Genomic DNA, 13226 nt, shown 5'->3' with positions numbered 1-13226 from the left:
AAGTGCCCATACAAGCAATTCCACCCTTTATGACGTCATACAGGGACATACTTGGGAAAAAACGTTCTGAAACTTATTTGAATCCTGAAGGAGTGTATTTGGCACAGAAATACGCCGTCATACGTCCAACTCTTTTTTTGGCCAGGTTTAGCATGAGAATCCAACTTTTTAACAGTGTAAATAAGTCAGAATGCATGAAATAGCATTAGAGCCCCCCTTTCAGGAATCAGGACATGATTTATTTGAGCCGTCCGGTTTATATAATGTAAACCCAAACTAACCATTTCCCAATTCTACTTACAGTAAGAGAGAAAAAAAAAAAGATTGTGTATGAAAGCACAATCATTGCCTCAGCTCTTCTGGCTGAGTGTATAATAGACCATGACAAAAATAACAATGATGTAGTGTTGTGTTATGCTACTCTGGTACTTGTTTCAAAAAGTAATTTGTTACTTGAAAAGCTATGCTATTATGAATACAGCTGAAATACAGTCAGGCTACTGAGAAACTTGAAAAGTGAAAAAAGTAAAGGTTAGTATAGCGTTACGTTACTCCCTAACATCAGTTTGTTTCTGTTTGGGGTCAGTTTGACTCAAATAAATCACAATTAAAGTAATTAAAAGTTAAAGTATAAAGTATTGTTTAAAAGTTTAGGGTCAGTAAGTTTTTTTGTGGTTGAAAGAAGTTAATACACTGTAAAAACAAACAAACAAAAAAACAGGATTTTCTAGTGACTGATCACATTTTTCAGTTTGCCAAATTTAATTTCTGTGAATTAAATTGCATCAATTCACAGAAATTCAATTTGGCCAGATAAAAAATAAAGATGTGATCAGTCACTAGAAAATGTTCAATTGGATAATTTTTGTTTTACAGTGTACTTAAGCAAGGACACATTCAATTGATCAGTGGCAGCAAATACTTTTAAATTGTTACAAAAAATAGTATTTAAAATGTATAAATTATATTTGGAATCATCAAAATGTGATTTTTTTTTTCTTGAGCACTTAATCAGTGTATTAGGATGATTTCTGTAGGATCATGTGACGCTGTAATGATGCTGACAATTCACCTTTAACATTACAGTTATTTTAAACCGATACGTCTGTTATACCGCAAACAGAACATGAGGAATAATAATACATTACAGTGTTGTAAAAATAAATAATACATTGCTTCACAAGCAAAATAAATTAATGTGCGAGCTGTAGTTTATTTTTTGAGTGGTGAAATTGATGTGAATTTTCTGACTTCTTGTTGGCAGCATGTGTTCAGTTTGGACCGTACTACGGTACAGAACGGGAGGGGGAAATGTCCTCATGACCCCAAACTACCCTTTGCAAGCACCTTCACAGGTACAGTGCCAATGTGTTAAGTTTCTGTGTAAACGTTCATGCCATTACATGTTTGTGTTATGCTTGAGAATGTCAAAGCGTGTGTGCGTGTGTATTTTGGCTCTTGTGTGTGTAGGGTGGAGATTTCTGCTTGTCAGTTGTCAGAGTTCATGGGCCTTTGTAGATTGACTGCTCTGATGGGGGAAATTTGAGGTGCTCTTCAGGCCAGGTTCAGTCTTACGAGGTCTTCTGTGTGTATATTTGTGGGTGTGTTACAGTCTGCTGGGGCATAGACACATCTCCCAGTGCGTATAGCATGTGGCTTTACAACACTGCGCAATCTTGGCTTTCCTTGCTTGTCATTTTGCCAGGTGCAGTATATGTTGGGACAGATTTTTAAGATTGCGTATTAGTGAATTTGGAGATCTTTCTCACACTAACATACCCGCATTTCTGTCAGATAATTGATGAGCAGCAGAGACAATGTGTGTTCATACTTAAACATTTTTTTTTATTATAAACAAAGTTACGTTTTGTAAGTACAATACTATTAAAAAACTTTAAAATGGTATAATCTCATTAGAAATGTGTGTGTTTGTGTGTGCATGTGTGCGTGTGTGTGTGTGTGTGTGTGAGAGAGAGAGAGACTTTGAAAGGCTGTTGACTGTATATCAGGACTTAGCTGATTTATGTGTGTGAATGTGTTTTTTATTGCTGATAACATGATTTAATTCAATTTACAGTGGTGGTGCTTCCTGCAGAAAAGTTTACTTTTATTTTCTCTCTTGTAAGAGTTTGAAAATCTTGCTGTCGGCACTGACCTCCAATGCTCTCTCTCAGGTGGAGAGCTGTACACCGGTCTGACTGCTGATTTTTTGGGGAGAGACTCTGTGATTTTGAGAGGTTTAGGGACTCGCTCACCCATGAGAACAGAGACAGATCAAAGAATTCTACAAGGTATAAAAATACTTGATATTGATTTTAATAAAACACTTTCTTATTTCTTTATAGCTTTTTCTGTTGGAAATGATAGCTGACATTTTACATTTTTTTTGGAATACAATGTTTAACTACTTTGTCTTGCTAGGACAAATTTCATAGCTAGCACCATGTGTCCTAAATACACAAAATTAAATAATATTTTCATACACACATTATTTTTATTCAACTGAAAATAATAATATTTATTTTAAATTTTAAGATTAAATATAAAAGATATATATTTTTTAAATAATACTAAAATAACTAATGGAATAAGCAATCATAATTTGTGTGCATTTTAACACACAGTAACTATTGCTATATGTATTTGAGTCTATATTTATTTAGAATTATAGTTTTAAAAATATAACTTTTATTATTTTATGTATTTTCATATTGTGCATATGTGCTCATTGATGAAACCCAATAACTAAAATCATTTCAAAATGATTTGTATAATCTTCATACTACAATCAGATATGCATTATAATAGTGTGTGTGTGTGTGTGTGTGTGTGTGTGTGTTTGTGTGTGTTTGTGTGTGTGTGTGTGTGTGTGCGCAGAGCCCAGGTTTGTTGCAGCCCACCTCATTCCTGACAGTGCAGACAGAGAAGACGATAAAATGTATTTTTTCTTCACTGAAAGAGCAACAGAGACCACAGAGCGAGATGATGAAGGAGCCATACACACACGCATTGGACGATTGTGTGCGGTGAGGAAAACCAAAACAAACACCATATACATTCAGGCACAAGTAGACCAGTATACTGGAATGCTCTTGCCTTTTTGTCAACCCCATGCACGCAGCTGTTGGATGGTTTGCATGCCTCTGAATCACACACACACACACCGATTACCCCGGTATCCATGCACACTAACACACAAGGGTCTGTAGAGTAAGGGGAGCAGTACAAATCTCTCTCTGTCATTCAGAGGTCAGTGTTCAAAGAGCCGGGGTCAATCGCACATTACTGTCACTTTGACTGCTATTCATTGTTCAGCTCTAGCACATTCCCAAATCACACACACATTTACACTGCAGAGAGGGTGATTATTTCCACATATATAGATTACACAGATTTCAGATCCCTTACACCACCCAGCTGTTTTGCTTTTTTGGAATCTGAAACAATTCTTCCCTTACAGTGCCATAATCTCCATAACTTGGTGATGCTGTGAGATATTTTGTGATAGTGAATTGTTCTTGTTCCCACGGGAACAGTTTCAACTTAATGTTTAAATATAAACAGTGTTCAAGTTACAGACGTTTGGGGTGTGTGACCCCTTAATTTAACTACTTCACCCGAAAAAGTCAAATAAGAAACTCTCACAAATTCAATTTAATAAGGGATTTTGAAGAAAAAAAAAACATGTATGGGTGCACTGTTGCACCTCTCGTATACTAGTTTCAATGCACTATGATTTGTGATGCACTAATCCTAATCTTTCATACTATTTAGGAGGATCATATAAAAATAGAGATGAAGGGATAGTTTGTTTTATCCTGAGTTCATTGTGTGTGTGGTCTGGGGGTAAATGATACTGGAATTTGAGTTTTAGCCAATCTGTTAGAGTTCAGAAGCGAATTCAACGCCTCATGATTTATTGTTTATGTGATTTCAGAATGATGTGGGTGGGCAGAGGGTTTTGGTGAATAAGTGGAGCACATTTATTAAAGCCCGACTGGTGTGTTCTGTTCCTGGACCTCACGGCATCCAAACACACTTTCAGCAGCTGGGTGAGACGATAAACAAACACACTCCCTCAGCTCTTTATACACAATATTACATAAACTCAAACTCAAAACTCATCATTGTGATCTCTTGATATGTTTGTCATGCAGAGGATGTATTTCTGTTAAGGACCAAAGATGAAACCAATCCAGAAATCTACGCAATATTCAGCACAATCAGGTCTGTGTCAAGACCAGACTAAAAACACACACATGCACACCAACACACACGCATGCACACGCACACACACGCACACGTTTGTTTTTGTGACATATGGGGACATTTCATAGACATAATGGTTTTTATACTGTACAAATTTTCTGTCCTCTTACACTGCCCCTGCTCCTAAACCTGCCCATCACAGGAAACTTCAAAATGCTTATAAATCATACAGGATTTAGTTTTAGTATAAGTTTTTTTAGAAAGTAAAAATGCAGAATAAGTGGGGACATGGCCAATGTCCTCATATTTCACCCTCTCCTTGTAATACCTATGTCCTACCCATGTCATTATACACATTTGTGTCCTCATATGTCACAAAAGCATGCCCACACACACACACACACACTTACACTGCTGGTATTTTTAAGGGCAATCAGGTTTGTGTGAGTTTAAAGGAACATTTTCTCTCTCTAGTAATGTGTTTCAGGGATATGCAGTGTGTGTCTATAATATGGCTGATATCCGGGAGGCATTTAATGGGCCATTTGCTCATAAAGAAGGACCGGACTATCAGTGGGGACCGTATGAAGGACGAGTCCCTTATCCACGACCAGGAGTTTGCCCCAGTAAAATCACGGCCCAGCCTGGCCGTGCCTTCCGTAGCACACTGGAGTTCCCAGACGCCGTTTTGCAGTTTGCTCGAACGCACCCACTAATGTGGCGCCCCATTTACCCCTCACAGCGGCAACCCCTGCTGCTCCGCACCGGCGCCCCCTACAGGCTCACACACATCACTGTAGATCGCACACAGGCCGAGGACGGATACTATGACGTCATGTTCATCGGCACCGGTAAGTGTAATCACTATACTTAATACTCAAGTGTATTCATAACCATGGTTAAATTACTAAAAAACTGACCTTTGACCTCTTCAGATATTGGGACAGTGCTAAAGGTTATCGTACTAGGAAATGGTAACTCTCTCACCAGCGAGGAAATCACACTGGAGGAAATGCAGGTGTTCAAGGTCTGTGATCTCAAAAGTTTGTGACTATAAGTGTGTGTACCTATAATAAGGTGTATTCATTTGTCTTTCTGTGAGAATGCGTGTCTTTTTGTGAGTGAGAACGTGTTTTTTATGCTAATTGTTATTTTATCTAAAATGCAGTGAAAAAAAGTACTATTGTGAAACATTATTGCAATAATAATAATAATTAACAAAACGGTTTTCAATTTTAATATATTTTTAAATATATATATATATATATATATATATATATATATTTTTTTTTTTTTTTTTTCTGACTCCAGCCTTCAGTGCTCAAGAATTTGTTGATGAATCTAAAGTTTAAAAGAACAGCATTTATTTGACATAAATCTGTTGTAATAATATAAAAATTGTCTTTACTGTAACTTTTGATCAATTTAACGCATACTTGCAGAATAAAGTAATAATTTCATAAAATGGCTAACCCCAAACATTTGAACAATGGTGTACTGTATATGTGTATGCACCTTTAGTTCTGTTTCTCATTGTATTTATTTATGCAGGTACCAACTCCCATAACCTCCATGGATATATCTGTGAAGAGGGTAAGTTCAAGCATCATGCACTCTCATTGTACTGTTCCGGTAAATTAACATATGCGTAGGAACATAGGCACCCCCATAAATTCATTTTCCACAAAATTCCCAAAGAGGCTTTTACTTTGTGCAGAGAAATGGGACTCTACTTTGTGTGTATATGCTTTTTGGCTAAAAAGCAATAAAACATTCATGCAAAACAACCAGTTGCTTAGTTATTCATCATGAAGCAGGTGCTTTATATCCAAACCAACTGACAGTTCACTTATTTCATGGACAGCCCTGGAGCCACAGGAGTTAAAGAGAGTTCACTTTCCCCGATTTTCATGGTAAAAAGATTGTTTGGTTGTGCTTTGGGTCTGTGTGACTGTTGCAGATGACCCTTCACATTAGATAATGCTTTACAATGAATTAAAGGTGCACTGTGTACATTTTAGTGGTATCTAATGCCCATCACCCCTGCCTTTCGAAGCACATAGAGAAGCTACGGTGGCCAACACAGGACAAAGATGTGGTCAACTGAGGCAGCAGAGAATAGCTAGCACTCTGTATCGTAGATTGTCCATTTAGGGCTACTGTAGAAATATGACAGCACAAAATTGTGACTTCACTGTATGAGGACCCAAGGTGTATGTAGATAGAAATGGGTCATTCTAAGGTCTTTATACACTACTGAAAAAAATAGATAAATAATACACCACTGAAAAAAAAAAATAGTTATGTTGACTTTCTGTCAAGAGATCCTCATAAATACTACACACTGCATCTTTAAAGCAGCACTAGGTAACTTTTCAACCTTCATAATATATTTTCAAGACTCTTGTGATGATACATTGACTTACAATAGGTTGAATGACACGTCTGCCATAGCCTGACGGGGTCTGTATCATTTTTAATCATACTTTTAAACTTTGGGTTTCAGGTAGTAACCTGAGAACATAAATAACTATTCGACTGCTTTACGGCATATACGTCACTTTCACCACCATCCCCTTACATTCGGACGTGCGAGCCCAACTATCGTTTGTTTGTCGGATGTTATAGTCATGTCCGAAGTAGCACAGGTTTTGTTGGAGGAAAGCAATACAAAAAAGTAATCGGATTAAAGGCAGGACGAGGATCAACATTGGGCCAGCGTTTGCTCGTTGGCGTGAGCTGAATGAGGAGGAGGGGTGCCCGACTGATGCTGACTTGGCTGTCATGCTGGCTTTGGTTATTACCTAACGTTACCACTCAAACATTGAAGTATCATAGATTCTGTAAAACGGTAACCATTGCCAATAGATTAGGCTATTATAATGACGCTGGCTTGTAAACGTGAGCATCCCGATCATTTGCCGTTTGAAAAAAAATAAAACCCATGAAATGATATTCATATGACATGCTGAAACATATGCCACTGACTGTACCTGGGATGAAGACATTTCAAACGTGACACAAGCAGAACAACTGCATGTGAACTCCTCTTGCAGTGTTCAGGGTAACTGTTAGTGATGCGCGGGTCAGCTTTTTTCCAACCCGCGGGTCCTGCTTTTATGAAATTATTTGGCCCGCCCCGCACCACTGTATATATTTTTACAACCCGCCACCATTAAATAGACATACGGGGTCCGAGGGTTATGGGACGACCCACTCATCACTAGTTCAGGGCTATCATGGTTGTCATGTCAACCAATGCACGCGCGCATCCCCTGATGTAGGATGACAGAGTTTACGACAGTAGTAGAGGACAATATTTTCCCCAACTGTAGGGGGACCCCGAGAGCAAAAGTTACCTAGTGCTGGTTTAAATTGTGATAAATTAAAAAAAAAAATTTAAATAAATTTTGGTCATTTAGACTACTTTTTTGTGGTTTTTGACAGCACCAGTCCTCATTCACTTTTATTGTATGGAAAAGAGCAGCCAGGACATTCTACTAAACATCTCCTTTTGTGTTTCACAGTAAAAAAAAAAAAAGTAAATGATGACAGATTTTTGTGATTGGGTGAACTATTTGATTTTGCTCAAGTGAACGGTGGAAGAATGGAACTTTAACTTATTTTTCGCTCTTCTCTCTTACAGCAAACTTTGTTCGTAGGTTCACAGACGGGTGTTGTCCAGGTGCCTCTGCACCGCTGCAGTATGTACGGTAAAGCCTGTGCTGAGTGCTGTCTGGCTCGAGATCCATACTGTGCTTGGGACGGACACACCTGCACACGCTACCTGCCAAACGCAAAACGGCGTTACCGGAGACAGGACATCAAACATGCAAACCCAGCACTGCAGTGCAAGGACCAAAACCTCAGCGGTAAGAAAGGAGAGAGATGACAGCCTCCTTAAATGAGTGCAGCCATGCAGCATGAATGTTAATGCACTACCGGCCTCCTCTGACAACTTCAATTGCATTTACATGTCAAAGAGTTCGCTGATGTGAAAGTGCAAGAGAAGAGCATTCCTCCAGAGATCTGAAGTTAAATTGTTTAATCATTTGAGTTAGAAACTGCAATACACCTTTGAGCTTGTTCTAATAAGAAGATTAATAGGGTTTGAAGGGCAATCTCACTCCACTGAGACAAACTCTCTGTGAAAGACAGGAACTGATAGAGTGAGAGGTGAACAGACAGATCACTCTTTATCTCTCATCAGACACGAAAGAGAGAATGAGAGGAAAGAACAAAAGAGGTGTGAGTGAAGAGCTCTTGAGTGTTTGCATGCCAAAGGTGAGGATGTTGGTGATGAAAGGGGATTATAAATATATGTGCACTCTTATACAAACACATATGCAGTGGAAAACCCCTGACTGACCTTGCTCTGAACCATGCTGTGTGACTGTGTTAAAGTGTCATGTGTTTTTCTTTGTAGTGGAGGATCTGGATCTGACTGAAGAACGGGTCATTTATGGCACTGAGAACAACAGCACCTTCCTTGAGTGCATCCCTCGATCGCCACAGGCCACTGTCACATGGCACATTCAGAAAGATGACTACTTAGAAGAGGTGAGAGACATACAACAGGATTAAAAGATATTTACAGGGACACCAAAAAGCCTAGCCTAGAAATCTAGACGCACCCTAGCGGCAGCAAATTTAATCTGCCCGCGAGTGTCGTCTAGCAACTCTCAATACCCTTCTGAGCTGTATACGCCTAACTCTTGCCGGGCCAATCACATCGTGTATAGAGTTGGTGGGCGGGGCCATAATGACGACGGCTGAGTTGCGTTTGCGTGCTTCTAGTAAGATTGGTCGAATCAGCTTTGACCGCGACTCTGGAAGACTTGGAGTTAAGCTTTTCTCTGAGAAAAGAACAAAGAACGGCACTGAAGTCATTCTTAAAAAGGGAAGATGTGTTCGGAGTTTTGGCGACCGGACACGGCGAATTTTGAATCTATCAACTAGCTCTGCTTCACCTTTGTTTCTCTGGTTGGTTGTAGCGCTATCCAATTGCGTGCAGAGGAGTTTGAAAGACAACCGTTTATCCCGCCCCTCGGATTGAGCCCTGTCAATGCTGAGTTTCCAGACCAAAAATCTTGATGTGTGTCTGGCTTGTCAGGCTACAAAAAGCCTTCATACACTTAAAAATGGCAAAATGTCATTGCATTAAATTAGGGTTTTTAAACTTTTTGATGACAGGGTTCTCTTTGTGAAAAACCCCCTTCCTAAAATCCTCATAAATACTGTTTCTGGCTCCAAATCTCTACTCCGTTTCAAATGAATCTCAACAGCCATTTATGAGCACTATTACTTTATAATACATCTTTAAACTATGCTTTTATAAACTGTACACTACAGTCTCTGGGCTCAAGATGTCCAGAACACCAATATTATATAAATATTCAGAAAAAAATGAATAATGTGTCTGGCCAACTAAGATTTTGCTTTGGAGATTAAGGATTAGTATTATGATTTTGCATTAATACAATGAGTATATATTTGCATTGTGTATTTGCTTCTGAGATCTCAGAGTTGTCTGGCTATCAGCAGACCAAGCTCAATTTAAAATTGATCATTGGTCTATGGAGTCTGTTGTGTATTTTCTACTGCAAAAGAGGCGTGATCAACTGGCATTATTCGAATAGCTCTGTATGCAATTGGATAGTCCTTCAACCAATCAGACCAAAAGAAGCATGATCAACGGGCAACGACCCATCCTTTTTCTATCTGTCATCTCAAACCCGCCAATAGCGTGCCAGGTGGTCTTTGATTGGTTCCTGCAAAAGTATAATGGAAGTAGTAGAAATGAATGTACAGGTTTCCAGACTGAGTTGCCGGGCGAAATCATATCGCCGGCAGATCAGGCTGGGTTTACCCAGTGTAATCTCAGAGCATTTAGACCTGGAAATGCTGATGTGTAACATTAGACTTATCTAGTAGATAAAAGCAACTATATATTTTGATTTATAAAGACAATCTTATAATGTGTAAGAAAAATAGTGGAAAACACACTGTTTAAAAAAAGTGCAAATTGTGACATTTTGTAAAAGTGTCTTTATATTATCATTACACTAGCCGTCATGTAAATACTTTCGATTTTAAAATGTCTGTGGAGGAGCTATGATGTCATATGTGGTACCATTTGAAAGCTACTTTCTGGAGATATGCAAACTGTCTGCAGGTTCCTAGAGCACACAGGGCCTGAGTTACACGTTCAAAAATGAATTTATAAAAAAAAAAAAAAAAAAAGCTCCTACTTTTTGGGGGGGTTATTACAGCTTAGACAACATATACTTACATGTTTATGACTTTTATCAGTGTTTTATGTAACTTCAAAGGGTTTCCTGTAAAATGACACCAACATTTTGAACTTAGATCACTGCATATGTGTATGGGAGGCTTTTCAATTTGGGTAGGCCAAATCCAGTTGGAAATCCCCAAAAAATGGTCTTGGACTTTAAGTAGCTAGAGACAAAATAAAATAAAAAACCAAAATTAGTAAATAAAAAAAAATAAAAAAGTTATATTCTGTATTTATATTTACTACTAGGCTGCATGTACATTGCAGCTCTTGATGCCCAATTCCGAATCTGTTGAATGTATCCAATTTTTTTTTTTAATCTCTTTTTTTTAAGTGACCCATATCCGATATCTACACTTACACTATACACTTGGTGAAACAAAGCTTAGGCTGAAAAAGAAGTAAAAATCGTGCAATTTGCAATGGACACAGACAAAATGATAATACAAGCTTTTGCTTTCCGCACCATCTTTATAGGTCAGCAAAATATTGGGTTGAGCCTTCATCCTCTGTTGAGCCATTGAAAAGAGTCATGTGTTGGTGTCCACCTGAGTTGACGTCATTTGCAACTGTCACTTTTCAATTGCATATGACTCACATTGATGGGAATATCCAATCTGTCCACATATCTAATTTATTTGCACATATTATTGAGGCCTGAAACCGATCTAAGAATATCAGAATCCATGTGCTTTTTTCCTGCTTACACGTTCAAGGATCATATCTGATATCTGCCACATAGGAGGAAATAAATCGGAATTGGGTCACCATTTAATCTAAATGTGGCCAGTATACTAATGTATAATCCAGAGAGATCAGTTTCAAATAATGTGTAAAGGTGTTTTATTTAAAAAAAAAATTATGTATACTGTTCCAAAGTAGCATTAGAGTGAATTTTGGTTTACAACATGCACTGAGCAAACTAAAAGTGGTAATGGTGGGGAGAAATAAGTTCAAACTATTCTAGAAAGTACTATGCTACAAGGATGTAAAATATAAAGAACACAATATACATTTTCAAATTTCTAAAAAAATCACAAAAATGTACAAAGTCAAAAAAAAAAAAAATGTATTTTACATTTAAATTAAAACCCAATAGTTATGTAATTTAAAATAATACATTTGGACACATTCTGGCTGTGAAACTCTGTTTCATCCTAAATTACCCAGAAGAACATTTTTTCCCAGGTAATTATTTTCCCAGGAACTCTTTCCCCCCAGACCTGCTGCTGTATGTGTTTCTATCACGGTCTGAAATACTGTGAAGATTCGTCCAGTGACGTAGTACTGCGCTCAGCTTTCCAGTTCCCATTGGATTTCATCCTCTGCATATAAGCTTAATAAAGCCTAAACCTAGTCGTATTTTTAAACTCCATTGTTGATTCAAATAGAGAAAACGACTCTTACTGCATGCACCACAACAGACTTGTAGGTTGAAATGCTGTGTGAACTCAACCAATCAGCATGTTCAGCACCCAAGTCCCACCCCCAAGTTCCTGAACTTTGAAAAAGTACTACCTGGTTCCTGCGGTCGAAACACACCAAATACCACTCCAAATTCCCTAGTTCCTGGAGAAAGTTCCCACGGCGGAAAAGCGGCTTAAGTGGAACTTAGCATCATTTGTTTGCAGATCCCATTTGCTTTCTCTATTGCAATGAAATGTATTCATTTTATTTATTTATTAATTCACTGTATTTCAACAAGAGATCATGTGATATTTACATTTCCAATAATTTCTCTTTTCCTCTCTGTTCAGGTGGTATTAGATGACCGTATCATTAAGACTGATGATGGTTTGTTGTTCCGTCGTGTGCTACGTCAGGACGAAGGCATCTACGTATGCCGATCTCGGGAACACGGATTTACGCAAACACTCTCACGCTTCTGGTTGGACGTCTTGCACGCCGACGCTCTTTCGGACCTCCTGTCACGTGACAGCAAATATAAAGTGTGGTCACCGTGCCCCGCCAGCACATCCCCTGCCAACCGTGGCCCAGCCAGAGCGTGGTTCAAAGACGTTTTGCAGCTGATTGGTCCTTCAAATTTGCCGCAGGTGGAGCAGTATTGTGAACGCGTCTGGTGTAATGAGAAGCTGAGACGCAAACACAAAAGCATGATGGACAAATATCGGCAAGCGCAGGACTCCGCACGGAAAGCACGAGTCCAAAAGAGCACGGGAGAATCCCGAATCCGTTCTCCACGGGACCTCCACTCCTTAGATTAAAATACAGACCCACGTGAAGCAAAATGGACTTCCAATGGAAAAGTGGATGGGATTTTTAGATGCCCTTATACACATACATAAACATTCTTGCGTTTGGTGATGTAAAATAATGTAGGTTTTATGTCTAACAGTCAAAGCTCTGTCCATGTTAATTAGGACATTCTTGAGTGTCTTCTCCAAATATTCCTGTGACCATGACAGCCGGCCCTCGTCACTTCACAGTATACTGTGGCTAATGTCTTACTTAAGAACTTAGCAGCTGCAAAACCTTTTTACTGGAACAAATGAGGGTAGACAGGATGGAACTAGTAGACTGGAACACTGCCACTGCTATAACAGGTGCCAAAAAAGTACATTCATTTAAGATTCGTCTGGCTGTGATACAACTGGGCATAATGCTTAGAGACTTTTCCTCAACAGAGAGCTATGGCATTGCTCAACAAAACTCAGCTTGCCAGTACATTAAGCTGAAAAGCAATAAAAGTTTGGACTAATTA

The 13226-nt window shown here is 38.6% G+C and overlaps 1 protein-coding gene across 1 annotated transcript in view; it reads left to right on the top strand.

The window, feature by feature from the left end:
- sema3bl (sema domain, immunoglobulin domain (Ig), short basic domain, secreted, (semaphorin) 3bl) overlaps positions 1–13226 on the top strand; it is a 29969-nt gene extending 16743 nt beyond the window's left edge. The window contains exons 5-15 of the mRNA XM_067414676.1: positions 1265–1355; positions 2175–2291; positions 2878–3026; positions 3938–4052; positions 4158–4227; positions 4684–5060; positions 5145–5236; positions 5761–5802; positions 7856–8081; positions 8636–8769; positions 12262–13226. Coding sequence (XP_067270777.1) covers positions 1265–1355; positions 2175–2291; positions 2878–3026; positions 3938–4052; positions 4158–4227; positions 4684–5060; positions 5145–5236; positions 5761–5802; positions 7856–8081; positions 8636–8769; positions 12262–12729 — 1881 coding nt within the window. The 3' untranslated portion in view covers positions 12730–13226. The remainder of the gene's footprint in view (positions 1–1264; positions 1356–2174; positions 2292–2877; positions 3027–3937; positions 4053–4157; positions 4228–4683; positions 5061–5144; positions 5237–5760; positions 5803–7855; positions 8082–8635; positions 8770–12261) is intronic.

This window comes from Pseudorasbora parva, chromosome 13 (genome assembly GCF_024679245.1).
Source record: "Pseudorasbora parva isolate DD20220531a chromosome 13, ASM2467924v1, whole genome shotgun sequence".
In the NCBI taxonomy this organism is placed as follows: Eukaryota; Metazoa; Chordata; class Actinopteri; order Cypriniformes; family Gobionidae; genus Pseudorasbora; species Pseudorasbora parva.
Note: the sequence above shows the minus strand (reverse complement) of the source record. Positions and strands in the feature narration are given on the sequence as shown.